Below are 26,606 nucleotides of genomic sequence, written 5' to 3'. Positions count from 1 at the left end.
GTCGGCCCAATTCGGTGATGTATATATCCTGTTATGTTTCTCTAATATTCTTGTTCCTTTCCTTCTAAAGATTGTATATTAAAATTAAGTTAAATCACCTTTCATTAAAGAATTGATTAAAGCTGTTTATTTGTGTGAAACGAGTGGTTGTTTTGTCAACAAATCCAACGAACCTTAAAACCGAAAGCAGGCTTTCGGCAAAACAACTGGAAACCGTGAATGGACTCATGGGTTTCAAGGGTCACACAGACTTGTATTTGGATCCCAGTTTGTGTGACTGTGGGTAGGTCATTTACTGCCTGTGAGCCTCATTTTGGTCAACTGTAAAAGAGGGACAATAAAACACATCACAGAGCTCTTGAGACTCTTCAGTGATGGAATGTTGGTGCAGCACCAAGGACCCAGTGCTGCTTGGAGCATTCGGGACTCTTGGTTGTAAGTGACGGAATCTAATTTTTAAAAATCTACTTTTAGGGACTTCCCTGGTGGCACAGTGGTTAAGAATCCGCCTGCCAATGCAGGGGACATGGGTTTGAGCCCTGGTCCGGGAAGATCCCACGTGCCACAGAGCAACTAAGCCCGCGAGCCACAACTACTGAGCCTGAGCTCTAGAGCTGGCAAGCCACAACTACTGAAGTTTGTGTACCTACAGCCCGTGCTCTGCAGCAAGAGAAGCCACCACAATGAGAAGCCTGAGCACTGCGACCAAGAGTAGCCCCCGCTCGCTGCAACTAGAGAAAGCCCACGTGCAGCAACGAAGACCCAATGCAGACAAAAATAAATAAATGAATAAACAAACCAGGGTCTCCCTGCTTTAAAACTCATGCTTTAAAAAAAAAAAAATCTCCTTTTACAGTTGATTTGTTTGAATCAGGATCCAGAGAAAGTTCACATGTTACCGTTAGTTGATATGTTTCTTAAGCCTCTTTTAATATATTTCCCCTCCTTTGAATGCCATTTATTTGTTGAAGCCAGATCGTTTATCCTATAAAATTTTCTACATTACAGATTTAGGTAATTGCTTCCTCCTGGTATTGTTTAACCTGGCCTTCTATCCTTTTTATTTCCTACAAACTAATAGCTAGATCTAGAGGCTCCATTAGATTCTGGCTGGTGATGATGACGATGATGATGGTGATGATTTTGGCAAGAATACTGCAAAGGTGATGTTACATACTTATTATATCATTTTATGGGAGGCCTGTAATATCTGGTGTCCTACTTTTGGTGATGTTAAGAGTCATTTCTGGGTTCTTTTTTTCTTTTCTTTTTTTAGGTAATCATGGAGATTTGAACATAAATTGGGAATTAGATGATGTTAAGAAATTATTGCTAGGGACTTCCCTGGTGGTCCAGTGGTTAAGAATCCACCTTCCAGTGCAGGGGACGCGGGTTCGTTACCTAGTTGGGGAACTAGATCCCACATGCCGCAGGGTAACTAAGCCCACACACCGCAAATACTGAGCATGCACACCACAACTAGAGAGAAGCCCGCGCACCGCAACGAAAGATCCCGCATGCCGCAAGGAAGATCCCATGTGCCACCACTAAGACCCGACGCAGCCAAAAATAAATAAATATTTTTTTTAAAAATAAGAGAGCGTCCCTGGTGGCGCAGTGGTTAGGAATCCACCTGCCAACGCAGGGGACACGGGTTTAAGTCCTGGTCGGGGAAGAACCCACATACTGCGGAGCAACTGGGCCCGTGCGCCACAACTGCTGAAGCCCCCACGCCTGGAGCCCGTGCTCCACAACAAGAGAAGCCACCGCTGTGAGAAGCCCGCGCACCGCAACGAAGAGTGGCCCCCGCTCGCCACAACCAGAGGAGGCCCACGTGCAGCAACAAAGACACAACGCAGCCAAAAAAAATAAATATTAAAAAATTTAAAAAAAAAGAAATTATTGCTAAACATTTTAGGTATAATTATGTATTACGTAGTGGTATTGTGCTCGGGTAAAATAAAAATCCTTATCTGACATACAATAACATGGATTAATTTCAAAACATTATGCTGAATGGAAAAAGACAGACCCATACTGTATGATTTCATTTGTATGGAACATTCTAGAGCAGGCAAAACTAATCTATACTGACAGAAAGCAGGTCAGTGGTTGCCGGGGTCTGAGGGTGGAAACTGATTGTAGAAGGGTGTGAACTTTTAGGAGTGATGGAAATATTTTATATCTTGATTATGGTGGTAATTACTTGGGTATAAACATTTGTCCAAACTAATTGAACCATGCACTTAAATTGAGTGTGCTATATTGTATGGGAATAAAGATGTATTTTATTGTATGTAAATAAAGTTGATTTTTGAAAGGAAATAAAATAAGGTTACAACTAGAATGAGAAGAATCCATTCAAAATAGCCACAAAACTATAATACACCTATTAGGGGGGAGAAATTTAATGATATACTAGACCTTTATAGAGAAAATTATAAAATCATATTAAGGGACATAAAAGAAGACATAAATATATGGAGAAATACACTATATTCATGGATGGAAGTCTTAATATCCTTCTCAAATTAATCTATAAAGTTAATGCAATTTTATTAAAAACTCTAAGAGTTTAAAAGTCTTTATCTGTTGGAAATAAATGCAGAAGTACTTAAGTTGAAATGCTATGATGTCTTGGATTTCTTTTAATACATGCCAAGAAAATAATGTGGAAGAAGGAATGAACGAGTATTGGCCATGTGTTTGTACTTGTTGAAGCTGGGTGATGGGTGCACACTCTAGTGTAAGTGAGCAGTGCTGTGCACCTTTACTGGTGAGGAAACATCACTGTGCTGGGGCAGCAGGAGAACCATGAAGGAAAGATTCTCTGGGGCTGACTCCATCATGCTCTACAGACCTTTAGGGCAGGACAGACCAGAGGAGGTCTTGTGGGCCTTGCTAAGGAGTTTGAACTTTATCCCGTGCTCAGCATTTCAGTCCCTCTTTACTCTGTGTATCTGGCACCTTGGAAGGGCCTCCGGTCCTGTCTCCCTCCATGGTGGGTGTACCAGTCAGAACACTTTCAACTGTAAATGCCAGAAACCAACTCAAACGTAGTGACTTATGTGGAAAAAGGAACTTATGGAAGGTTAAGGGACTCAGGCACAGCTTGATCCCGATACTCAAATGATGTCAAGAGTATGGCTGTCTTCATATCCTGTGTCTGCAGTCCTCTGTGTGGGCTCATTCTGGGCGGCTTTTCCTGCATGGTATCAAGACGGTCACTAGTAGTCCTGGGCTTACAGCCTTTTAGCTTACTAACCCCCAGGGGAAAGAGGGCTCTTTTTTCTAGCAGCTCCAGTGAATCTGCTTCTGCATGCATAGACTTAAGTGTCCACCCCTGAACCAATCAAAAAAGGTAGCTTTGACTGGGGAAACGTGGACTGTGTGCCTACCCTGGACACCCTCTCAAACCTCAAGGATTGCCAGTGCATAAAGGTTGGTTTCTTCAAGGAAAGCCCAGATGCAGCCTCCAGGAAAGAGGGGATGGTAAGATGCTGGTCCAGTGGCATCTGGCAGGAACACCCTCCCAACACCCCTCGCAGGAAGGATCAGCCTCGCCTTAATCACATGAAGAGCCGCATGGCAGGGCCCTTCAGCACCCACTACTGAACTAACGCTCACTCTTGTTTTGCTGGGACAGCTGCTGCCTCACAACCTCCACTACCAGCCTCGCGTCTGTGCCCCCCGCCCCACAGCAGGCCAGCTGGAATGAGAGAGTAGCCTCTGCACATCCCCACCTTTCCCTCTCCATGCCTGTCAGGCTCTGCCTCAGGGGGCATGGTTTTCAGGCCCCTCACAACGTGCTTGTCCTCTGCCTGGAAATGAGGTGCCCCAGGACTGAAGGTCATGGGTGCCTCAGTTTCCTCTCTTTACATTAGAGGTGGTACCTGCCCCCTGGGTGTGTTGTGAGGATTAAGCGAGTGCAGCGTATTCATAGTGTTAGAGCAGTGCCCAGCACACAGTAGGTGCTCAGTAAATCCCAGCCATTATTCTCATCACTTCCGCTGGAGACACAATCCCTGCCCATCCCCGTCCAGTCCAGTCCAGTAGCAGGCTCTCAGGTGAAATACAACACAGAGGTTCTTAAATTGGATGCTTGAATGGAATAAAAGTGTGTAGGACACTTTTATAACCACTCGAGCCTCATAACTGTAAGCTGGATGGGACAAATCATATTTAGCCTCCATTTACAGATGAAGAAACTGAGGTTTAGACCTCTTGCCCAAGATCACGCAGCCAAGCTGTGGTGGAGGCAGGATTTGAACCAGGGGCTGAAGGATCACATCGTTGGGACTTTGCTCAGGCTGCCCCTCTGCTGACAAGACCTCCTCCGGTCACGCCTGTTGGCCCCTTCTCATCCTTTCAGGTTCAGTCCCAATACTCTAAACAGTAACAGTGGTGGGAGGCAACATTTATTAAGTGCTTGCTACACTTTGGATGAGGTGCAGAAGGCTTTCTGTTCCAATAAAGTCAGGAGGTAGGTATGACGCTGTTACAGAAAGAGAAACTGAGGCTGACAGAGGTTAAGGAACCTGCCCAACGTCACTCAGTAGGTGTGCCGGCCGGCCAGGAGTCAAGCTCGCAAAGCAGTCTGATTCTAGAGCGGGTCTTTCCGCATTGCTACCTCCGAGACGCTGATGCCAAGGATGGGAACGAACTCCTTCCTCTTAGTCTGAAGTCTGGGCTTCGGCCTCTACTTAGCTCTTGGAGCTGTTATTTGTGCCTCTCCTTTCAGTAGACTGAGAGCTCTTTGGGGCAGGAACTCAACTCTGACTTTTTCACTTCCGTAGCCCCTGCGCAAAGAGGCTCTCCATAACACCAAATTATTTCATTCGCCCCTGTGAGGCAGGCAGAGGTGCTCCTAGGTGAGGACAGACCCAGAGAAGTTAAGTGACTCTCCCAAGGCCACCTGCTTGTAAATGTAGGAGCCCGGAGAGGCCCCAGGCTTCCTGGGTGCAGGTGGGTGCAGGGTTCTCCCTCCTCCTTGTCCCCCCGCCTTCCTGTTCCCTGAGCGTCGTCGGTGGGGGAAGAGATGGCAGCATAGCCTTAGCTGGGGCGGGGGGGGGGGGCGGGGGGGCTGTACCAAGGCCGCTGGGAGGACTGATGGGCCCTTTTATGAATGCCAGGCGAAGGATGGCGAGTAGGCTGGGGGTGGGCTGAAGGAGGGAAGAAGGAACGGGTATTTTTTACATTTTGACATTAAAAAGTGCAGATCAGATTGTCAGCGACGGGCCAGCAGCATCTGTTTTGGTTTCGAATTGGCAGCCTAAGGCGCTGAGCTTCTCCGCGGAGGGAGGGGAGGGGAGGGAAGGGGAGGCTGCGGGCTGGTGGGGCGAGGCGGCGCCTCTGCGGAGGGAAGGGCTCTCCCCTTCAAGAGCTCCGCCCAAAGGGGCGCTGCCACCCCTAAGGAGGCGGGCGCCGCTGCTTCTCATTCATTGTCTTGACAAGAGCATCCTCAGCCGGCAGTCGCAGGCTCCTCCAGCTGCTTCCTCCTCCTCCTCTCCCTCCTCCGTCTGGGGGGGTCACTCATCTCTCAGCAGCAGGTAAGGCTGGAGCCCGGGGACGGGACTCGGCATCGCTGCCCTGGGCCACCTGTGGGGCAGGCGGGAGCCTGGCAGAAGCCCTCTGCGGGGGCCGACAGACTGTCAGAGCGAGCTGGCTCGGAGGCGGGGACAGAGCCCGTTCACGCCCCGCGTGGCGGGACTCGCCTGGGGTGTGGGTGCGCGGAGGAGGGTCCGTCTGCGTGTCTGAGAGCTCCGGGAGCGGGCGAGGGTGAGGGACCACCGCAGCCAAGATGGAGGTGGGGGAGCCCGGGGGTCAGGACACGCGCCGACCGGACTCTCCCCAGAATGGGAGTCTTTGGGGTGGCAGTCGGGGGCAGGGTGGGGTGAGCCCAGCAGCTGCCCTGAGCTTGGAGACAGGAAGGGGTTGAGAGCAAAACAAGAAAAGACCAAGTTCCCCTTTCCGTGGTTTCCGGGCCTGGTACCTGCGGTGGGGAAGGAGGTGGGGTGGCACGATGGCTTCCTGTCTCCCAACCTCCGATTTGCGGCTCCCTCTCCCCAGACCCAGGCTTCCCATCTGGGATGGATCCCCTGCCCCCAGACTGCTTCTCCTCACGCAAGCTCCTCACCTGCTTTCCGGGCGGGTGGACCCCGGAGCCTCTTGGAGAGTCACGGGATGGGCGAGGCTGGCTGGAGCCCCCAGTGAGAAGGGCTAGGCCTGAAGGGGGGGCAAAAGGGTGAAGCTGGGGCCGTGGAGGAGAGGCCCTGGGGGGGCCCCCACGGTGAGCTGGAAGGCGATGCTGTTGGGCGCCAGGATGGGGGCCTGGAGCCTGGGGAGCCAGAGGCAGGCCCCTTGGCTTCGCTGTCACCCAGCCCGGGGGGAAAACCATCCTAGCTGGACCTCCGTCTGAGAAGTGGGTGCCGGCCTCTCCCTTCCTGAGCATAGTTCCACTGGGACTGGAGAAGGCACTGAAGGGCACCTGCTTAAGCAGAGGCGAGAAGCAGAGGTGCGTGGAGGAGGTGATGCTGGGACCTGAGCCATCCGCTTGTTTCTGGAGCCCGGAGACCTGCTGGGGAAGCCCTCCTGCCACTGAGGACATGCCTCCCAGGCAAACCTACACGCTGCTTCCCTCAGCATGTCCAACCCTGGGCCTGGAGGCGGGGAGGGCCCCTGCCTTTAGGCAGCTTCTCATGTGGGTGTGAGGGTGTGAGGTCTGGACACTGAGGCTGAGAGAACCCACCCTCCAAGCTGTTGCATTGAGGCCCCAGAGTGTGACCCGTCAGAGAGGAAGGGCTCTGTGTCCGTCAACCATTCTGTGGTCAAATCGGCACTAGGTGCTACCCCACATCAGGCTCTGCCGGGGAGGCTGAGGGTACAGAAGCCAGGCTTGGGGCGGGTTGAGAAGGTGGGCCTTGCAGGTTAGCCAGGGGTGAGGAGGTGTGGGCAAGGCGAGTGTGAGCATAGCAGGATGTCAGTTACAGAGGAGAGCGGCAAGGGGCCGGGGAGACATGCTGGGGAAGTTAGCTGAGGCCATGACTGCCAGGCTGAGGAGGGTCCTGGGGGAGATGGGGGCCACTGTAAGGTCAGAGTTGACCTGAAGGGAGAAAAGCCCTCCACCTGTGTGCCTTCCAGGATGAGCCGGCAAGTGGTCCGTTCCAGCAAGTTCCGCCACGTGTTTGGACAGCCGGCCAAGGCTGACCAGTGCTATGAGGACGTGCGCGTCTCACAGAACACCTGGGACAGTGGCTTCTGCTCTGTCAACCCCAAGTTCGTGGCCCTGATCTGTGAGGCCAGTGGGGGAGGGGCCTTCCTGGTGCTGCCCCTGGGCAAGGTGAGCCCCTGGAGCCCTGGTGGGGGGGCTCTGGTCATCTAGTGGCCCCCTGGGGGTCCTGATGAGGTGATTGACTATCCCCAAGCCTTCCCAGGCCACAGTGTTGTCTGTAAAGTTGAGCTGAGCCAGATGAACCTTAGGCTTCCTTCAGCTCCTACATGCAGTGGGCGGATGGAAGCTAAAGCTAGAGGGGAGATGACACGGGAAGGGATGTACAGTGAGTCCTGCAGACCCAGGGCCAGGCCTCCCAGTTCTCAGCCTGGACCTTTCTCCCCTCGGGAGCACGAAGAGGGCTGGGATGGAGTCTGGGCAAGTGCTCTTAGGGTTTGGAGGGAACTTTCGGAGCCCTTGGGAATGCAGCAAGCTCTGGTTCCAAGCTCACAGGCAAGGGTGATGTAAGAGACCCTCTCGGCTCCCCCAACCCGGCCTCCGTCAGATCTTGCCTCCCCTGCCCTGTTGTCTGCTGACCCCCACCCCCAGCACACTCCTGTGCTCTTGGGTGGTGAGACAGGAAGGGGAGACAGGCCCTCAGTTGTTACCTTAAAAGGTCCGATGGAAACAAGAGAAGAGGAAGTGGTTGTCGGGGTGAGAGCTGGGCCCGCTCTTCACACAGGAAGCCCTGCTGCAGCAGCTGTCCCCGGAAGAGCCCATTTCCAAACCTCTGCTCCTGCCGGGGGGCCGGTTATGACAGACTTCCCCATCCCTGTCCTTTTGGAAGGACCCATCCCTACAGCCCCATCATTCACACACACTTCCTTGGGGAACTCCAGCCCCAGTATAACTACCCCCCAGCAGCCTGTCCCATGCCCAGGGCCCTGGCCTGTCTTCCCATGGGGGCCTCACCTGGGGAAGCAGGGGTGGGAGTACCAGGCCGTGGGGCATGGATGAGAAACTGAGCTAGAGATGGCAGGAACTTGGCAAGGCTCTGACGGCAAGGCAGGACCAGCCCCCTGTGCCCATCCTGCACTACTGAGTTGCCCAGAGAACTCTGGGGCAGGGGCAGAGGACCAAACCCTCCCACCCCAGGCCCCGCTCTGCCTCCCAGGGACCTCACAGCTTTTCTCTCCGTGCCTCGTGGAGGGGAGTGGGGAGGTTGGATTGGGTTTGGAGGGCAAAAGCACCTCCCTCAGAGGCCCTGCTGTGTCCTCTAGACTGGACGTGTGGACAAGAACGTGCCTATGGTCTGTGGCCACACGGCCCCAGTGCTGGACATCGCCTGGTGCCCGCACAATGATAATGTCATTGCCAGTGGCTCCGAGGACTGCACAGTCATGGTGAGTGTGGGGACACACGGGCCAGGAGGGGGCTCCAGCACTGGAGCTGACGTTCGGAGCCCCCGAGACTCACTCGCCGCTTCTCTGCAGGTGTGGGAGATCCCTGATGGGGGCCTGGTGCTGCCCCTGCGGGAGCCTGTCGTCACCCTGGAGGGCCACACCAAGCGCGTGGGCATTGTGGCCTGGCACCCCACAGCTCAGAATGTGCTTCTCAGTGCAGGTGCCCGGGGGGAGAAGCAGGGAGGGCTGGTCCCCTGACAGCGAGGGTGGGAGGCTCATGACTTCTGACACTGGGGGCATCGCCCAGGTTGCGACAATGTGATCCTGGTGTGGGACGTGGGCACGGGGGCGGCCGTGCTGACACTGGGCTCGGACGTGCACCCGGACACAATCTACAGCGTGGACTGGAGCCGAGATGGCGCCCTCATCTGTACCTCCTGCCGCGACAAGCGATTCCGCATCATTGAGCCCCGCAAAGGCACCATTGTAGCTGTGAGTTGCCTTGACCCTTGACCCTGAGAGCTTTGCCCCTCCTACCCACCACCAACCAGGCCCCTAGATGCTACCCACTCCCAGCTGGGGCCTGGCCCTTAGGGGGTGCGTGCGGATGCCTGACCGGTCCCCTCCCTTTCCTTCCAGGAGAAGGACCGTCCCCATGAGGGGACCCGGCCTGTGCGTGCCGTGTTTGTGTCAGATGGAAACATCCTGACCACAGGTTTCAGCCGCATGAGTGAGCGGCAGGTGGCGCTGTGGGACACGGTGAGTGCCCGGCAGGGAACAGGCTTAGTCCCAGCCCTGCCAAGTGTCTGGCTGGAAGGCCATGGCCTCAGTTTACCCACCGCGAGATGGGGTTTTCCGCTGGTTGGTCTATAAGCCCCCCACCCCACTCCTCCATCACTGGACCGCACCTGGGCCTGACGTGGTCCAGCTCATTATAAACCCCTGCCCGTCTCTACAGAAGCACCTGGAGGAGCCGCTGTCCCTGCAGGAACTGGACACGAGCAGCGGTGTCCTGCTGCCCTTCTTTGACCCTGACACCAACATTGTCTACCTCTGTGGCAAGGTGGCCCAGTTGGGCAGGGGGTCGGGGGAGCAAGGTGGGCAGGGGGACTGGGAAAGGACCACGGCTGGAGGCATCTGCCCGTGTTGATCCTCCCTTGCATCCACCACCTGCAGGGTGACAGCTCTATCCGGTACTTCGAGATCACTTCCGAGGCCCCATTCCTGCACTATCTCTCCATGTTCAGTTCCAAGGAGTCCCAGCGTGGCATGGGCTACATGCCCAAACGTGGTCTGGAGGTGAACAAGTGTGAGATTGCCAGGTAACTGCCCCTGCCCCTGACCTGAGTATGCTCCTTGGGCAGTGCCGACCGCACGCCGCGCTTCAGTCCCAGCCCAGCCATGCTGTGGGCGCTGATCGCCTTCCTGCTTCCACAGATTCTACAAGCTGCATGAGCGGAGGTGTGAGCCCATCGCCATGACGGTGCCTAGAAAGGTGATGCTCCAGGGTCCCTCCCCGGGCTCTCGGAGTGGCGGGTGGTGGTGTGGCCCACTTTCTTAACCAGCCTTGGCCTTGCCCCACAGTCGGACCTGTTCCAGGAGGACCTGTACCCGCCCACTGCAGGGCCTGACGCTGCCCTCACAGCTGAGGAGTGGCTAGGGGGTCGGGATGCCGGGCCCCTTCTCATTTCCCTCAAGGATGGCTACGTGCCCCCAAAGAGCCGGGAGCTGAGGATCAACCGGGGCCTGGACACTGGGCGCAAGAGGATGGCACCTGAGGCCAGTGGCGTTCCCAGTTCGGTGAGAGGCAGATGGGAGCCCGGGAATCAGGACAGGAAGATGGGGTAGGGCAGGGGCTGCTACCGATGTGGTCATTGACCCAGTGGAAAGAGGCTGGCATTTGGGGCAGCCCAAACTCACAATGTTGGGGATCCTTTGGGGGCTGGGAGTGGATAATCCTGAGGCCTCAGAAAACAGGTTTCAGGCTTATAGGCCTGCAGCTCTCTGGCTGAGAGACAGAAGGGCCCAAGCCCTGGGGCTCTTGGGAAGAGGCCTAGTGGCCAGGGAGGAGCTGGGCCTGATGCAGCCCTGGATCCCCCAGGATGCCGTATCCCGGTTGGAGGAAGAGATGAGGAAGCTCCAGGCCACGGTACAGGAGCTACAGAAGCGCCTGGATAGGCTGGAGGAGACAGTCCAGGCCAAGTAGAGGACCACCGGCTGAGGCCAACGGCATCGCCTCCCTCCCTTCCACTCCCACTCCTCAGGCCACCATGGCACATAAGAAAATACTAATAAAATGGCTTTATTTTCTGGTACCTCTCAGACTCCAGTGACTGGTCACCAGATGCTGGGTCTGCTGAACTGACCTGCACTTGAGCTTCCCCCTCCATAGCCTCGATGAGCTTGACCCATGGCAGGGGCGGGCTGGGGAGATGCCTCTGAACGCCCTAGACCACAGACAGGAACAGGCCTTTGCGGGTGGGAGCCATCCTGCGCTGATGTGGGTTGGGAGCCTGCTCTGTTTTCCAGCTGGTAGGTCGAAGCTGCTCAGGGATCTAGCCTGGAGCCTCGGTCATTCTGTTTACCCCAAATCTGCCTTTGCTAGTCAACCACAACACCAGCTTGCATGCAGCTGTCCTGACACTGCTGCCTGCTTGTGGGGAAGATGAAGCAACCAGCACTTACATGACATCTTCCAAACTGTAAGCCCAAGGGATCAAAATAAGGGGTCCTTTTGTAAGAAGAAAGCTTAGAATCAAAGCAATAGGCCCTGACCCTAGTTTACAAGCAAGGAAACTGAGGCTGAGAGCAGGAGCTGGGCTTGCTGAGGGACAGATCCTGAGTCAAGATGCAAGTCTCCCCTTCTAGTTCAGAGCCTTCCCTGCACCACATGGCTGCCTCTTTTTTTTTTTTTTTTTTTGTTTGTTTGTTTGTTTGTTTTTGCGGTACGTGGGCCTCTCACTGCTGTGGCCTCTCCCGTTGCGGAGCACAGGCTCCGGACGCGCACGCTCAGCGGCCATGGCTCACGGGACCAGCCGCTCCGCAGCATGTGGGATCTTCCCGGACTGGGGCACGAACCCGTGTCCCCTGCATCGGCAGGCGGACTCTCAACCACTGCGCCACCAGGGAAGCCCCCACATGGCTGCCTCTTGAACCCTGTCTGTGGCTTCCACCTGAGTCTGACCTCAATCTGTCAAGCCCTATCAAGGGGGGACTTGGAAATGGGTTTCCGATGGCCAACTTAGCAGGTGATCCCCCCTGAGCTGGGACACAGGACTGTTGGGGATGGGTGTCCTGGCCACAGCAGGGCTTTGTTCATCCACATAGGGACCACAGCAAGGACTAAATGTCCCTTTTGAACCCCCATTCCCCTTTGGCATGCTGTACAAATGTCCCTGTCTGCCCATTTGGGTCTCAATCTCTATGCAAACCATGTGACCGTGGGCAAGTCACTTCTCTCCACACCTCAGTTGCTCATCTATAGAATGGGGAGGGATTCCACCACAGCTCTGTGAACCCAGGGGGTGGATCCAATCAGGGGTGTGGTACAGAGAGAAGGAGACCATCTGGAGCCTGGGCCTCAGTCTCCCACACAAAGGGATGATGGGCCCTTCTAGTGAAGCAGACTTGTGGGTAGTCACTAGTTCTCCTGGCCCAGGGAAACGGAAAAAAGTTCAGGGAAGGATCCTTGGAACTCAGAAGGGTTAGCCCCTACTCACCATGATTTCCAGCTTCCTCTGAGAGAAACAAGAGAGGGAGATGGGGGTGGGGGTGGTGGTAATTTAGGGGCCAAGAAACCGGCCTTGAAAACAGGAGAACAGGGTAGGTGGGATGGTTGAAATCTGCAATTTCTCACCCCCAAAGAGCTCTGGCCCCAGTTAGCACACTTCCTATTCCTCCTGGGTCTCAGGGCCCTCACCTATGCAAGGCCTAATCAACTCTGGCACTTGTGTCGACTCTAGGGCATCACATGCCCCAATTTTGTGGCTCTGGTCGGCCTTACTTTCCTGCTGTAACCCTATGCCCATCCCACCCCTCCATTCCTGAAAAACTTCACCAGCTCTCCAGGGTCAGCTGTGGCCACATCAAGCCCAGGGCCAAAGGGTCACTGGACTTTCTCCAGGGGCCAGAAAACACTGCCATTCCAGGTGTTGGGAAGCCCCTGCTAGGGTACCAGGTCCCTGAGGCGGTGAAGGGCTTGGGGAACCAACAGGGGAAGTGTGGAATCTTCTATAATGCCTCTGACATTGGGATGATATTAGGGAGAGGGAGAGGTTTGTTAAATTGCCCAAGGCCCTAAAACCGTGAGCACTTCTCATCTATGCATCTTGAAGGAGGACAGAGCAGGAACCCCCAGCAATGGTCAATGAATGGGTGGGTCGGGTGGGTAGTGGCCGTACCCCAAGGGGGTCCACCAAGGATTACAAAGAAGACCTGTGAGGCCCACCCTGGAAGGGACTTTAAGAACTGAACTTTCACTTTATAAGTGCGGATACGAAGGCCTCTGTGTGGAGAGGTACTTGCCCAAAGTAAAACAATGGAGAGTGGAGGGCAGGGAGAAGCCAGGCCCTAGACCCAGCCTCTGCACACCTCCCACCCTCCTACACACAACACACACTGACACAGAAGCTGGGCCTGACTCATAATTTAATAGATGTGCAGGTCCGGGTCCCTTATTTCTGCTGCTCACGGGTCCACTGCTCTGGAGTCAGGGTTTTCTGCTCAAAAGCATGGATGTGCAGGAGCTCTTCTGCTAGGCAAGTGTTCACAAGCCTGAGAGAGAGATGGGGTTAGAAAACGGCAGGCTGGGGCCTGCGTCGCAGACCCCGAATCTAGGGTGAGCCGGGAGACTGGAAGTGTCCCCCAGGTTGTAGTCCCTGAAACCTGGCAACAAGAGAGGTAGAGGGCTGAAGTCTGAATATTTGAAGCAGAGGCCATGAAGGCGGGATCGCTGGGGTCGTGGTCTGCGGTGCTGGGCCGCATTGGTGGGGGTGAGTTAGGTTTTGGGGAGCGGCCGGGGATGTAGTCCTGGAGCTGGGGCCGCGCTGAATGAGGTTTTCCTGGGGTCTCACCGGTGTCTCTGAAGCAGCGGCTTCCCCTCGAACTTGGCCGACACCACGAGGACTCGGAAGCTAGACGCGCAACGGTTGGGAGTCGTGTCCTCCACTTCCTATGGGGCAGAATGGGGTGGATGGTGCCAAGCCCGCCCCTCAGGAGCCCTGTTCCCCTCGCTGGGCGAGCGTCCACGCCGCTCAACTCACCACGTGTTCCGCCTCCAGGTCCCGCTGCAGCTTCTCCCGGAGGTACTCGGCGCTGAGTTCCATTGTGGCAGCCCAACAGGGTCGACGTCCCAGCGGGGACAGTACCCCTGCTCGCACCCCTGCCACACTGCTTCCGCCCTTACTAGCGCCACTTCCGTTGAGGTCTCTACTTCCGCCCTTACTAAGGCGTCAGTAAACACAGCACTTCCGCCCTCTTGCAAGCCCAGTTTTCCAACAGTCTCCGGTTTCTGCACCTACCATCAGTCAGCCAATCAGAGTCTGCATAAGGCCCCGGCGGACGCTAATTGGTACCCGCCGCCTGCACAGCAGCCCGGGATCTGCGCCCCGGTTTGGACACCCTAGCTCCAGCTAGTAGAGGGTGCACGAGCCTGCATTGCTGTGGCCTCTAGGGTACCTTGGGATTGCCCCTAAGCGCTTTTTCCGAGACAAGCATCTTGCGTCCCTGGCAACCCAGCTCTCCCCGGGGTCACAGGCCAGAGCAATCAACCCCCAAGTTCCGATGGGCCCCACAGGGGGCGCGGCGAGGCCCGGGCGCTTCTTCGGCGTCTACCTGCTCTACTGCCTGAACCCTCGGCACCGGGGCCGCGTCTACGTAGGGTTCACGGTCAACCCTGCTCGTCGGGTGCAGCAGCACAACGGGGGCCGCAGAAAAGGCGGGGCCTGGCGGACCAGTGGACGCGGGCCCTGGTAAGAGGCGGTGGGTCACTGTCAGGAGAAGGGCTTCTAGGAGGAGGCCGGAGCCGGCGGAGGGGAGGCCCGTTGAGAGGGGCGCGGCCGGGTTGGGGGCTGAAAAACAGGGCTGCGGGCGGGGTCCTAGTGACGAGGGGGGACTATCGCGGGGGAGAAGGGGTAGTGGGGAGGCGGAGCCCTGTGAGTCTGGGCTGTGGGTCTCAGAGGAGGGGGTTGGGTGGGAAGGGGATTGATGATCTAGGTTTGGTCCATCGACACGGGGCTTGGTGAACAAGGCTGGGTTGGAATAGAGAAAGCCTGGAAGGGAGAGGAACTGAGGAGGGCTGTTGAATACCTGTGACTGGAGGCGGGGCCTGAGGTTAGCAGGTGCGAGGGGACATACCTCCATGAAGGGGGCAGAGCCTCGTGGGCTAGGCTTGAAGCCGGGTGTGACTCCCCTCTCGGGTAGGACCGGAGGCGCACCATGGCGAGGGGATTCGGTTTGACACGGGGAGGGGCGAGGGGCTCACAGGCCGCGCCCCTCATTCTCTTCCCCAGGGAGATGGTGCTCATCGTACACGGCTTCCCCTCCGCAGTGGCCGCCCTTCGGGTAAGAAAAGAGACGGGGGTGCCGGGAGGACGGGGGCTAGGGCTTAGGGCCTTCCTCGGACGGCCCTGAAGCTCAGTACTCCCCGCCTGCAGTTCGAGTGGGCCTGGCAGCATCCGCAGGCCTCGCGCCGCTTGGCGCACGTGGGTCCGCGCCTGCGCGGCGAGGCAACCTTCGCCTTTCACCTGCGCGTGCTGGCGCACATGCTGCGCGCGCCGCCCTGGGCGCGACTCCCACTCACCTTGCGCTGGCTGCGCGCCGACTTCCGCCAGGATCTCTGCCCGCCGCCGCCGCCTCACGTGCCGCTGGCCTTCGGGCCTCCGCCGCCCAGGGCTTCAGCCCCGAGGCGCCGCGCGGCTGACACCGAGTCCGAGCTGGAGCATGACGCCGAGACCCGCTGCACCCTGTGCGCGCGTGTGCTCCAGGTAAGACTCTCCACCTGGTCTCCGGGTCAGGGCGGTCTAGGATTCAGAGGACTCAAGATCAAGCTGTTTCTTGAGGGACTGGGCAGCCCACTGACACCCTTTGGCCAGTCTGCCCCCATCTCGAAAACGGGGATCATAGTGCTTGCGGCCATTCCTCGACGCCAGTATTCTCCTTTCAGGGCTTTTGCCCTTTCCCTTTGACTGAAAGGTTCTTCCCTAGACCTTACGTCTTGATAAAATGCCACTTTTCCTCCGTGAGGTTTTCCTTGGTTTTCCAACTGAAATTGCCACTCTTTCTTGTACACTTCCCTGGCTTCTTTTAACACTTATTATTGTCTGACATACTGTGTATTTTATTTACCTTGTTATCAGTTTCTGCCCCCCCCCCCCCCGCCCATTCTAAACTCTGCTGGGGCATTTAGTTCCTTTTCACTACTGTAGAACAGGGTCTAGTGCAGAGCAGATTGCCAATAAATATTTAATAAATTAATTGAGATGATGAGTCTGGCTTCTACTGAGCCCTCAGTAAATGTAAGTTGAGTTCTTGCCATTCAGAGCTTAAGTGACCTGCCTGAGATTGCTCAGCCTTTAAGGAACTGTAGGTCTGGCTGCCCTGCTGTGGTGTTATGTAATCGCTGCTAACACTCAGAGAAAACTGGCCAGCTTAGTCCCTGTGGGCCAGTATTTTAACGTCTCCGTGCCTCAGTTTCCTCATCTATAAATTACAAATAATAGTATCAAGAGCGCATGTCTCATAAGGTGGTTTTATGTGAAGTCTTGGAACAGTGTCTAGTCCATAGAAATTCTTCACCATTGCTAGCTACATCATTACTCCCCATTTTCTCTCTTACTTGCCTGCCACCTCTGACAGGATGAAGAAGACCCCCTGTGTTGCCCCCACCCTGGCTGCTCCCTGAGGGCCCATGTGATCTGCCTGGCAGAGGAGTTCCTGCAGGAGGAGCCAGGGCAGCTTCTGCCCCTAGAGGGCCAATGCCCTGGGTGAGTCCAGCACCCCTACTCCAGCCTGGTTTAGCTCTGGGAAGACGGTGCCCCGTTGTCCAAGTCCAGGCCTGCGGTAGTCCTCATCTTAGCGCCCAGGTCCTGGCCTGGAGGAGGCTTGGGATCCTGACTCTATCTCCTACCAACCGCACCCCTGGTAGCTGTAAGAACTCACTGCTGTGGGGAGACCTGATCTGGCTGTGCCGGATGGGCACCGAGGAGGAAGAGGAGGACTCGGAATTAGAAGAGGTGAGAGGTGGCTTGGGCCCCAGCCTCACTACCCCACTCCATCTCCTGGGCTGCCTTTCACCAGCCCTCTTGTCTCCACAGGAACACTGGACCGACATGCTGGAGATCTGATCCTCAGCGTCCCCAACCTCTGCCCACTCCTTTTCTGTGCCACCCCCTGTGGGTCTGGGCAGTTTTTACTTGAGTACAATAAAAAGTCTGAGTTAAGGTACCTTCTGGTGTTTGCTGGGGGGTGGGAGAGTGGGGTAGGAGGCAGAGGCCCTGCCAGTCCCTGGGGCCTGAGGAGGACAGAGTGGGGAACGGCCACTGGCCCCAGCACGGACCAGCCTCTGAAGTCACATAGTCCTTTGAGGGCTTGGGAGACTCACACCCTGCACACAGAGCCCCCCCACCTCCGGTGCTCAGCTTGACTCCAGACTTTAATCCAAACAGTAAGGACAAAGGCCGAGGAGGAGAGGGGGGATGCTGTTCCACCACGGGGTCCTGTGGCTCTCTAAGCCCCAACTCCTTCTCATCTCTGTCTGCAGAGCCTTGTTCAAACCCACAGAAAAAAAAGCACCTTCTGGGGGCTGTTGTGTTACCAACCATGAGTGAGGCTCCGTGCTGTCCCACGGGAGCCGCCTTCCCACGGGAGCCATGGAGCTGGGGCTCACTCCCAGGGTTATTCGACCTAAGCATTCTGGCTCTTTCCTATCCTTTGCTGCCTCAAAAAGAGCCTGCCCTGCTCGGCTCTGCCGCAAACCCCAAGACCCGGCCTACGCACATCCCTCTGGACTGGCCTCGTGGTCAGAGCCAGAAGTGTCTGGAACAATGTTTGGGCTGCTGGGGGCCTCTGAGCTGCCTTCCACCTGAACCCTTGGCCTCTTCAAGACTGGCCGGGAACCAGCAGGAGGGTGAGTGTCCCACATTTCCCCTCCACTCCTCTGCCCTTTCTAGACTGGGTCCATTAGGTAAAGCTGTCTTTTGGCCCCCTTTTCAGGGGTGGAGTTCAGAGGGCAGGTCAGGAGCCAGGATTACAGCTCGAAATACCAAAAAACAAAAAAGAAAACGATTGCACCCTTGTGTCTAGTTTCAGTCTTCTGTTTTCTACACACTAAACCCACATCTTAGGTTTTCAGGCCGGTCTAAGCTTGATTCCAGCTGGGCACTGAGCAGAGTAGCACAGAGGGGCTCTCCCACCCCGAACTTCACCCTTTCCTTCCTGGACAACAGCCAAGTCCCAGTGCCGGCTCCATACCCCTCCCACTTTGGACCTACAAGACCTTCAGCTCAGAGAGCAGTTCTGCCCTCACCACACCACAGCCGTTCTGCGTTCTAAGCCGCAGCACGCAGACGTCAGGAGGCCACGATCCAGAGAAGTCGGGTGAGAGCGAGGTGGTGGGCCGGCTGGGCTGGATCTCATCCTGTCGCTTGAGCTTTCTGGTCCGGCTTCTCACACCCTGCCCTTTCCCCATGGATTGCCCATCTCAATCTACAGCCTGGCCTGAATAATCCCCCTCCTCCTCCTTCCCCTCCCCCTCCTCCAGTGAGTCATGAGTTTTGCCCATTCACATACCAGATTCCGGCTCCCCAAACGGTTGCTCAATTGGCTGTGTTTTTCTCCAAGCTGGGGAGGGTAGCTGGGCAAGCGGGGTCTCAGGCCCAACTGGCCTTTTTGGAGTTTTCCAACATATGTGAGGGGCCAGGAGGGGAGCTGAAGGAGGGGACGTCAGGGAGGAGCCCACCAGGATTAGGCCCGGAGGCAAAGCAGGAAGAGAAAGCAAGCTGGGGGCTGGCAGGAAGTTCAGACAGGCAGGACCTAGAGTGGGTTTTCTCAAGTGCACAATGGAATCCCCTGGAGAGCTTCCAAAAAACTGCTATCTGGGTCCCATCCCCAGAGAGTGTTTTAATTGGTTTGGGATTTTAAAAGCTCTGCAGGCAAATAAAAATGAGCCTGGGTGTGACCCACTGCGTGAGCACTGGATCTGGCTTGGAATCCCAGCCCCACCACTCAGTAGCTCTGTGAGCGTGGGCAGGCGGCTCCCTCAGCCTCAGTTTCCTTACCTCAAAGCAAGAATTCAACGGCTGGCCCCACTGTGCTATTGTTAAGGGAAGGAAGCTACACTCTGGACCCTGACGTGGCAGCATGGAGCTGGTCCAGGACACCTCGCGCCCGCCACTGGAGCACGTGAAGGGGATCCCTCTCATCAGGTACTTTGCAGAGGGACTGGGGCCGCTGCAGAGCTTCCAGGCCTGGCCCAGTGACCTGCTCATCAGCACCTACCCCAAATCCGGTAGGTGCTGAGGGCACCAATACCTCTCCTGGCTGCAGGCCCCACCTTGGGCCGGGAGGGGCGTGCTCAGCCCTGCTCGCCTCCCCTTTCCCTCTCTCTCCAGGCACCACCTGGGTAAGCGAGATCCTGGACCTGATCTACCAGGGTGGCGACCTGGAGAAGTGTCAGAGAGCCCCCATCTTCGTCCGGGTGCCCTTCCTTGAGCTCAGGGTCCCTGGCCTTCCCACAGGTATGTGGCGGGGTGCTGGGAGGTAGGACTCGGGCTCCAGCTCAGCCGGCTTTTCCCTACCTATGGCTTAGGTGCTGAGCTTCTGGAAGATACACCAGCCCCACGGCTGATCAAGACACACTTGCCCCTGGCTCTGCTTCCACCGACCCTGCTGGATCAGAAGGTCAAGGTGAATGGCAGAGGAAGCCAGGGAAGGAGGCTGCTGGGGCCATCCCAGCTTTGGCCCTACCTTCTGGGGAGGTCTCCTCACCTCCTCCAGCCTGGTCTCATCTTAAGGGAAGCGGGGGGCATCTGCCTGATGGCTCTAGTGGGGTCAGATAATCTGGTGAAAAGGAGACTCCTCTGTGCAGAGCCGGGCTCACAGGCCCGTGGAAGAGAGGCTGGTGGGAATCCAGCACGCCTTGTTCCAAATTCAGGCAGAGTGGCATTGAGGGGATTAGATTAGTATAAAATATGGTTTCAGAGAGCAGCCCAGAGTTCGGCATCAGAGCAGGGTTCAAGCCCCAGCTCAGTCTCGCCCACACCATGGGACTGCAAGTGAGTCAGCCTCGACCCGTTTCTCCCTCAGCCAAACCGAGAGAACCTCCCTGGCAAGGATGCTGTGAAGGGTGGGACACCTAGTGCCCAGTGTGCTGTGTGGTGATGGTGCTGGGGTGGGGGTGGGGTGTCATCTGCCCCTCTAGGTGGTCTACGTCGCCCGCAATGCAAAGGATGTGGCCGTCTCCTATTACCACTTCTACCGCATGGCCAAGGTGCACCCTGACCCTGGCACCTGGGACAGCTTCCTGGAGAAGTTCATGGCTGGGGAAGGTGGGGCTGACTCTGGAGGAAGGAAAGGGGTGGGGTGGAGCTGAGGGGCACCAGCTACAACTTATGCCAACCTCTGTGTCCATGCCCCCTGCCCTTTTCTCCAGTGTCCTACGGGTCCTGGTACCAGCACGTGCAGGAGTGGTGGGAGCTGAGTCACACCCACCCTGTTCTCTACCTCTTCTATGAGGACATAAAGCAGGTGAGACCGCCTGCTTCTGCGTCCCTCCATGTCACACGCAGAGAGGCAGGAACCTCACAGTGACCTGCCAAGGCCCTCTCAGCGCCCCTCCCCTATGACAGCCCACAGCCCAGTCCTCCTGGATCCCCTCCGCAGGACGGAGCAGCAGTGCCCCCTTGCAGCAGTGCCCTGTATGGCTCTTATCTCCTAGCACTCGAGTCAGCAACCGTGCACTCATCCATCAGCTAGTTACTGCTGTTGCTTCTCCTGGGGCCACGGTTATGAAAGAGGACTGTCCCTCCTCTCATCCAGCAGGAACCAGACATCTGTAATAAAGGGCCACAGGGCAGAAGGCAATCAAACCTGCCCTAGGGAAAGAGGACCAGAGTCAAGGAACAGGGTCTGAGGTCTCTAAGCAGAAGTGGCCAGATCCCCACAGGGTTAGAAAGGGACCTCCCTTCTGTTTGCTCAGCAAGCAATGCAAACCTCCACTGAGGAGCCCCTCTGCTGCTCCAGAACCCCAAAAGGGAGATTCAGAAGATCCTGGAGTTCGTGGGGCACTCTCTGCCAGAGGAGACCGTGGATCACATCGTCCAGCACACGTCTTTCAAGGAGATGAAGAAGAACCCCATGACCAACTACAGCACCATACCCACCGAAGTCATGGACCACAGCATCTCTGCCTTCATGAGGAAAGGTGAGAGCTGCCCCAGGGAGCGGGCACGGGCATCTGGGGAGAGAGTGGGGGAGCAGCAGCTAGAGCCGCCGTTCAGCCAGTCAGGGCCTCCTCTGTGACGGGGACCTCTCCCCTTTCGTCTCTCCCAGGCATCACTGGGGACTGGAAATCCACCTTCACTGTGGCCCAGAATGAGCGCTTTGAAGCCGACTATGCTGCGAAGATGGCAGGCTGCCACCTCCACTTCCGCTGGGAGCTGAGTGGTGCCCATCAGGGTGAGCGTGAGACAGGCCTCGACAATAAAGTCTGATGTGTGTGAACACAGCCTCTGCTGGAAGCAAAGGACGAGCATGAGCCAAAAGGGTACATGCCCACTGGGACCCAAGTGAGGCCATCTTCCCTGGCGGCCTCCAGCTCGCCCTAGTTGGGCGGGAAGGAAGGGTCTGGAAAAGTAAAACCCAGGAGACATGGACAAGGGAGGAGGAATATTTATTCGATCACAGAATCCTGTGTTGCGTCCCCTTCGAGGGTGTCAGGAGATCGCGAGTCCGCTAGGCAGCTTCACTTTTTCTTGGGCTCCTTACAAGCCACCACGTACCGCTGGGCCACATTGAGGGGAGGCGAGTAACCATCTGCATAGGAGGTGTCTTCAAACAGGACCGAATAGTCATCCTGGGGCTGCAGTAGGGGGCAGACGGGAGTGACTGGTCAGAGACCTCCAGGCGAGGCCCCCCCAAACCTAGATAGACAGGAACCTCTGGCTCGTGGGCCCCCAGCCTCTCCTGTCCTCGCAGTCACTCAGGAAGTCTAGATGTTTGAACCTAGTCCCTGTTACTACAGAGCTCTTTCCTCAACAACAAAGGGCCAAGGGTAAGGGATGAAGAGCAGGGAGAAGGGAGACTTGCCACCTACGTGGATGGGCCATAACTGGAGGGTCTGGTACCAGGGAGCCCGTGTTAAAGGGATCAAGGACAGCCTAGAGGGGGACTTCCCTGGTGGCAGAGCGATTAGGAATCCGCCTGCCGGTGCAGGGGACACCGGTTCGATCCCTGGTTCCGGAAGATCCCACATGCCTCGGAGCAAGCAAGCCCGTGCGCCACAACTACTGAAGCCCGTGTGCCTAGAGCCCGTGCTCTGCAACAAGAGAAGCCACCACAATGAGAAGCCCACGCACTGCAACGAAGAGTAGCCCCTGCTCGCTGCAACTAGAGAAAGCCTGCACGCAGCAACGAAGACTCAGCGCAGCAAAAAAAAGAAAAAAAAAAAAGACAGCCTACAGGGCAGCAGGCAGGTATCCTGGAGGAAGAGGGGAGAACAGCCTTTAAACTCCCATCAGGTGATGGGTGACCAGGGCGTCAGCGATGTCAGGAGCTCGAGAGAAAGCAGCTCAGCCAAGGAAAGGGCAGCGGTGCAGGAGTCAAGGGTCCAAACAGACCCTGGGCCTTGAACTTCCCATCTCAGTGCAAAAGCGAGGTTAGACTAGAGTATGCTTCGGGTCCGTTCTGCTCAGGGCTTGCTGAGGCTCTGAAGCTTGGAGCGAGGAGGGCTGGCTGGTGCTGCCCTAGAGGGCAGGGCTGTAGGGCAGACTAAGCAGAAGACAAAGGCCAACTTGCAGGACCCTCCTAGCTCAGAGAGGCTGTGAGATGAGGAAAAGGGGACGGAAAGTGGGAAGATGTTCCATGACCCAGCTGGTCCTTGTAGCGGGGCCAGTGTCTCTCCCGTGAAGGCTGGCTTACCCGTTGTGGGGGCGTGTGGATCAGGGCACGGTAGAAGCAGGTGGTCTGGGGATACAGGGCCAGCACGAGCTGCTCCTTCTGGAATAAGGCTTCGGGGTCTGTCTCCGGGTTGGCCTTCCACTGCGGCAGTGGGATGATCCGCCGGCGGCTCAGGGTGTGTCTCCTGGTGGGGGCGAGGGGGAGCAGCTAAGGTCAACTCATGGCCAGGTGGGGGCCCCATCCCAGCAGCTTAGCTGCCCCCAGGCTTCCACAGCCCCCCCATGAGCACACTCACTCTTTGCCTTCTTCGTCAATGTCATCTACCTCATACCTGTGGGTAAACAAAAGGAAAGCGGTGGATTCAGGGAGGTGCATAGTCCAAGTCAGGGAGCCCCGAGGAAGCGGGGGAGGAGGGCAGGGAAGGGAAGAACCCCAGGAGCCCACTTCACACACCATCCCCACCGGCACCCAGGAGAAGCTGCTTTTCTCCCATCTTGCAGACGGGTGAGAGTCGCAGCCCAAGTGGGTGTGGTGACGGGGGGAGAGCCCACAGGGCTGGGCGTCCACTCACTTGTTGGTGGCATGGCTGTAACTGACCACCTCGGCCAGGATCCACTGCTCATCCCCATCCACAGCCTTCACCCGGGCAGCCACCTTGTCCCCAGGTTTGGCCACGTAGTCCCCAGAAGCTGGAATGGCCCCACAGAGGGGCGGGGGCCTGAGGGTGGAATAAAATGTCACTTCCAGTCCCTTCCCTGCCAGCGCCCCAGCCCTGGGCCCGCCCTCACTTGTCACCAGGCTTCCCGATCCACAGGGGCAGGGTCATGGCTGACTGCTGCAGCAGGGTCATCAGCACCCCCCTGCGCATGGTCTTCCGAGGGGGCTCCGAGTCATTGTACAGGCCTGCGATCTTGGCCGCTGTGGGAAAGAAGTGAGCCTTTGAGACACCAGGGACAGGGTTCCCGCCCCCAGGCCCACCCTAGCCTGCCTGCATCGGGCTGTCAGAGCTCAGCCTGCAGCCCCACCGCCGAAGTTAGCACCAAGGGCCCAGGTGCCATCCCGCCCCTTCCACCAGATGCCCACAGTCAGACCGCCCAGATGGTGAGACACCAGGAGGGTGGATACCCTAGGGAGAGGGAACTAGAAAGGGCAAAAGCTGGGATTCTGGGGTGCTGGTCACGTTCTATTTCTTGATCTGGGTGCTGGTTACATCCGTCATGTTCAGTTAGTGAAAGTTCCGGTGAGCTGTATGTCCACTTAGTGTACTTTTCTATGAATATATGTTGTAATTCAACAAAAAGTTTAAAAAACAAACTCTCAAATGTGGACAGACCCCTGACCTCCTCAGGCATGGTTCAACACACGCAGCCACTTCATACAAACCCAGCTGGCAGTGTGACAGCATTTTTGATGGGTGAGGAGTTGCACACGGGGGGTTCACTGGGGCAAGAGAGGTGGGAAAGCCACAGCAGCCTGAGGGCTCTGGAAGCCAGTGCCTCGTGTAGGTAAACTCCATGTGGAAGGCTGGCTTCAAGACACCCAGGGTGCAGCTCTGGTTCTCCCCACAGCAAGAAATGGGAGTGGGTGGCAGTAGGAAGGAGGGAGGTGACTGACCCAGGCAGTAGAGGGAGCAGGGGAATCGGCATGGTCTGCAGGGAGCTCTGGCGATGATCCCCTTTCCCTTCCCCACCCCAGGCTGCCCAGGCGCTTCTCTGTCAGAAGCCCCCGGAACAATCCCACCAGACTGAGGTCACAGGCTCCCCTACAGGGAGACCTGACTGCTGCTCTCAGGAACCCTCACTCCGCCTGGTCCAGGAATGCCGGCCTGGTCGTCTCTAACTCACCAATCCGCCTCTCTTCCAACAGAGACTTGATTTCCGCAATCTTATCTAGGGCTTTCCGGAGGATGCTGAGGGCAGGGAGAAGGGAAAGAAGAGGTCTGGATGAAGCACAAAGCGCAGACTTCCTTTTCTCATTACGGCAGGCTGGCTAGCTCAGACCAACCCTGATGCTGGAAACCATAAACCCTGTAAGCACGTGTTTTTTAATCTTAAAAGCATAAAAGAACTGATGAGGCAAGAGGAAGTGGCAGGCCAAAAAAACCTAAGAGGGTCCTGTAGAGGTAAGCAAAGCAGAGAGCTGCCCTGGCCGCAGTGCATCCGACAAATCCTGAAGAAGTGCTGCTGGGTGCCAGCAGGCTCTAACAACCTCTTGCGATTCGGAGGACAGAAGTTAAAACTTGGGGTCTGCCCTAGTGGCACCTGTAAAAGAGACACTCCAGAGGACTGTGGGGAGTTGTCTCGGCTCAGAGCAGGGCTGGGAGTGGAGGGAACTCATCCCTGAAAGACTGCAGCCCCAGGAAACCTCTGGAGTTCGATTACGGGGGTTCCAGGGTGGCTGGGACCCAAGCAACCTGGCAGAAGTGCACACAGATCCTTGCGGGAAGAAGGCTTCTTTATCCTAGACCTTTGGGAACCTCCTCCAAAGAATATCTCAACAGCGATAAGCAGCAGAGAAGCCACTTCAGGTCATTTATTCTCCAGCACATTCCTCTCGCAAACCTTTAGTAAATGCCCACGTGTTTCTGAAGGCCTTGGTTCAGACCCGTGAGAACACAGCACAGTAGTGTCACAGGAGGTGTCCCAGAGGGTGTGACTCTTGTGGACTCATCAGGCAAAAGAAAGGCCAGAAGATCGGGCAAGGGGCAGCCTTGGCAGAGGGAACTGCGCAAACCAAAGCAGGGAGGGATGAACACCACGCTGACAGGCTTGGAGCACTGAAGCTCAGCGTGGCTGGTATCGGACGCCAGGATGACTCAGCCAGAGCCACCTCGGGCTTGTGCATGAGCACTGGTACACGGGGCAATTAGGCTTCCAGGAAAGCAGAGGAGGAGTAAAAGCCAGCAGGCCAAAGGGAACTTGCAAAGTTTGATCATTGCTGCTGGGCCTGTTTGGAGGACATCCTTTTATGTAGTATTTCCTAAGCTGTATTCTGTGAGATATTAATGGAGTGGTTCTCAACCCTAGCTGGACATCAGAACGCCCTGGGGAGCTTTTTAAAAAGAATCCCAATTGCTTTAAGTAAGAATCATCAACAGATGCCAAAACTAGTGGGTCTGATGTGAAACGGGATATGTACACAGTCTCCAAGTATCTCTCATAAGATACTTACTAATCACACAATGGAAAACAGCAATAACTTGACACAGGAGAAACCTGGAAGAGCCCACCTTAACCAGTGGGAGTCTTTTGGCCTTGTAATATGATGACGGAGGACGACATCACTTCCATGCTATTACTTCCAAAAGCGTAACACCTGAATCTAACCGTGAGGAAACATTAGACAAACCCAACTGAGGGCCATTCTACACTGGCCTGTAATCTTCAAAATGTCAAGGTCAGGAAAAGCAAAGACAGCCTGGGAACCGTTCCAGATTGGAAGAGACCAGAGAGACATGAAAACTAAACACAGTGCTGATCTGCACTATAAAAATGTTCTGTTCTTTTGCTATAAAGGTCATCAGTGGACAGTGATGAGCTCTGAATAAGATGTGTAGATCAGTTAATAGTTTCATATCTGTAATTTCCTGATTTTGAGAAATGTACCGTGGTTGTTTAAGAATGTCCTGGTTTTTAGGAAATGCTGACTGATGTATTTAGAGGTCAAGAGGCATCATGCATCATGTCTGCAACATAAATGATTCAGAAAAAAAAAAGATTGTAAATACATATATCTATAGAGTGGTAAAGCAAATGTGGTAAAAATACATTTCTGTAGGTCTGAAATTATGTAGAAAGTTAACACCAATGCATGAACTCCACCCCAGTTAAAGCAGAACCTCTGGGCGCAGCCGGACTTGAGAACCAGTGTGTAAATGTATT

At 56.0% G+C, this 26,606-nt stretch overlaps 5 protein-coding genes across 13 annotated transcripts in view; 3 read left to right on the top strand and 2 right to left on the bottom strand.

Moving 5' to 3' along the window:
- Positions 1–5,416: 5,416 nt before the first annotated feature.
- Positions 5,417–10,928, top strand: CORO1A (coronin 1A). Of its 3 annotated transcripts, XM_060032023.1 has the most exons (12): positions 5,463–5,549; positions 6,454–6,514; positions 7,141–7,339; positions 8,491–8,613; positions 8,704–8,833; positions 8,921–9,105; positions 9,253–9,372; positions 9,572–9,676; positions 9,790–9,935; positions 10,051–10,108; positions 10,198–10,413; positions 10,715–10,928. In XM_060032023.1, the coding sequence occupies exons 3-12, from the start codon at positions 7,142–7,144 to the stop codon at positions 10,817–10,819; spliced, it is 1,386 nt and encodes a 461-aa protein (XP_059888006.1). In that variant the 5' UTR covers positions 5,463–5,549; positions 6,454–6,514; position 7,141; the 3' UTR covers positions 10,820–10,928. The 3 variants fall into 3 exon arrangements, with proteins under 3 accessions (XP_059888005.1, XP_059888006.1, XP_059888004.1); XM_060032022.1 differs by lacking the exon at positions 6,454–6,514 and having other exon boundaries at positions 5,417–5,549; XM_060032021.1 differs by lacking the exons at positions 5,463–5,549; positions 6,454–6,514 and adding an exon at positions 6,680–6,700.
- Positions 10,929–13,248: 2,320 nt separating this feature from the next.
- On the bottom strand, positions 13,249–15,549 carry BOLA2B (bolA family member 2B). The gene is made up of 4 exons (XM_060032019.1): positions 15,413–15,549; positions 13,875–14,128; positions 13,686–13,783; positions 13,249–13,386 (listed from the first exon to the last, which is right to left on the bottom strand). Exons 2-4 carry the CDS (start codon positions 13,935–13,937, stop codon positions 13,287–13,289), a joined length of 261 nt encoding a protein of 86 aa, XP_059888002.1. The 5' UTR covers positions 13,938–14,128; positions 15,413–15,549; the 3' UTR covers positions 13,249–13,286.
- SLX1A (SLX1 homolog A, structure-specific endonuclease subunit) lies at positions 14,137–17,051 on the top strand. Its single transcript, XM_060032018.1, has 6 exons — positions 14,137–14,582; positions 15,123–15,174; positions 15,267–15,596; positions 16,468–16,595; positions 16,757–16,844; positions 16,926–17,051. The coding sequence occupies exons 1-6, from the start codon at positions 14,395–14,397 to the stop codon at positions 16,953–16,955; spliced, it is 816 nt and encodes a 271-aa protein (XP_059888001.1). The 5' UTR covers positions 14,137–14,394; the 3' UTR covers positions 16,956–17,051.
- Positions 17,052–17,605: 554 nt separating this feature from the next.
- On the top strand, positions 17,606–21,330 carry LOC132438116 (sulfotransferase 1A1). 2 transcript variants are annotated; one of them, XM_060032016.1, is made up of 9 exons: positions 17,606–17,737; positions 18,057–18,207; positions 18,934–19,117; positions 19,221–19,346; positions 19,418–19,515; positions 20,030–20,156; positions 20,261–20,355; positions 20,851–21,031; positions 21,160–21,330. In XM_060032016.1, exons 3-9 carry the CDS (start codon positions 18,970–18,972, stop codon positions 21,318–21,320), a joined length of 936 nt encoding a protein of 311 aa, XP_059887999.1. In that variant the 5' UTR covers positions 17,606–17,737; positions 18,057–18,207; positions 18,934–18,969; the 3' UTR covers positions 21,321–21,330. The 2 variants fall into 2 exon arrangements, with proteins under 2 accessions (XP_059887999.1, XP_059888000.1); XM_060032017.1 differs by lacking the exon at positions 17,606–17,737 and having other exon boundaries at positions 17,833–18,207.
- Positions 21,331–21,488: 158 nt separating this feature from the next.
- Positions 21,489–26,606, bottom strand: part of SGF29 (SAGA complex associated factor 29) — a 34,835-nt gene continuing 29,717 nt past the window's right edge. For all 6 annotated transcript variants that reach the window (XM_060032014.1, XM_069541413.1, XM_069541414.1 and 3 more), the window contains 6 exons: positions 24,570–24,634; positions 23,514–23,643; positions 23,297–23,443; positions 23,021–23,056; positions 22,747–22,909; positions 21,489–21,688 (listed from right to left, as the gene is read on the bottom strand). In XM_060032014.1, coding sequence (XP_059887997.1) covers positions 21,572–21,688; positions 22,747–22,909; positions 23,021–23,056; positions 23,297–23,443; positions 23,514–23,643; positions 24,570–24,634 — 658 coding nt within the window. In that variant the 3' untranslated portion in view covers positions 21,489–21,571. The remainder of the gene's footprint in view (positions 21,689–22,746; positions 22,910–23,020; positions 23,057–23,296; positions 23,444–23,513; positions 23,644–24,569; positions 24,635–26,606) is intronic.

The sequence above is a fragment of the Delphinus delphis genome, chromosome 15, assembly GCF_949987515.2.
Source record: "Delphinus delphis chromosome 15, mDelDel1.2, whole genome shotgun sequence".
NCBI lineage: Eukaryota > Metazoa > Chordata > Mammalia > Artiodactyla > Delphinidae > Delphinus > Delphinus delphis.
This window is presented reverse-complemented; position numbering and strand designations above follow the sequence as displayed.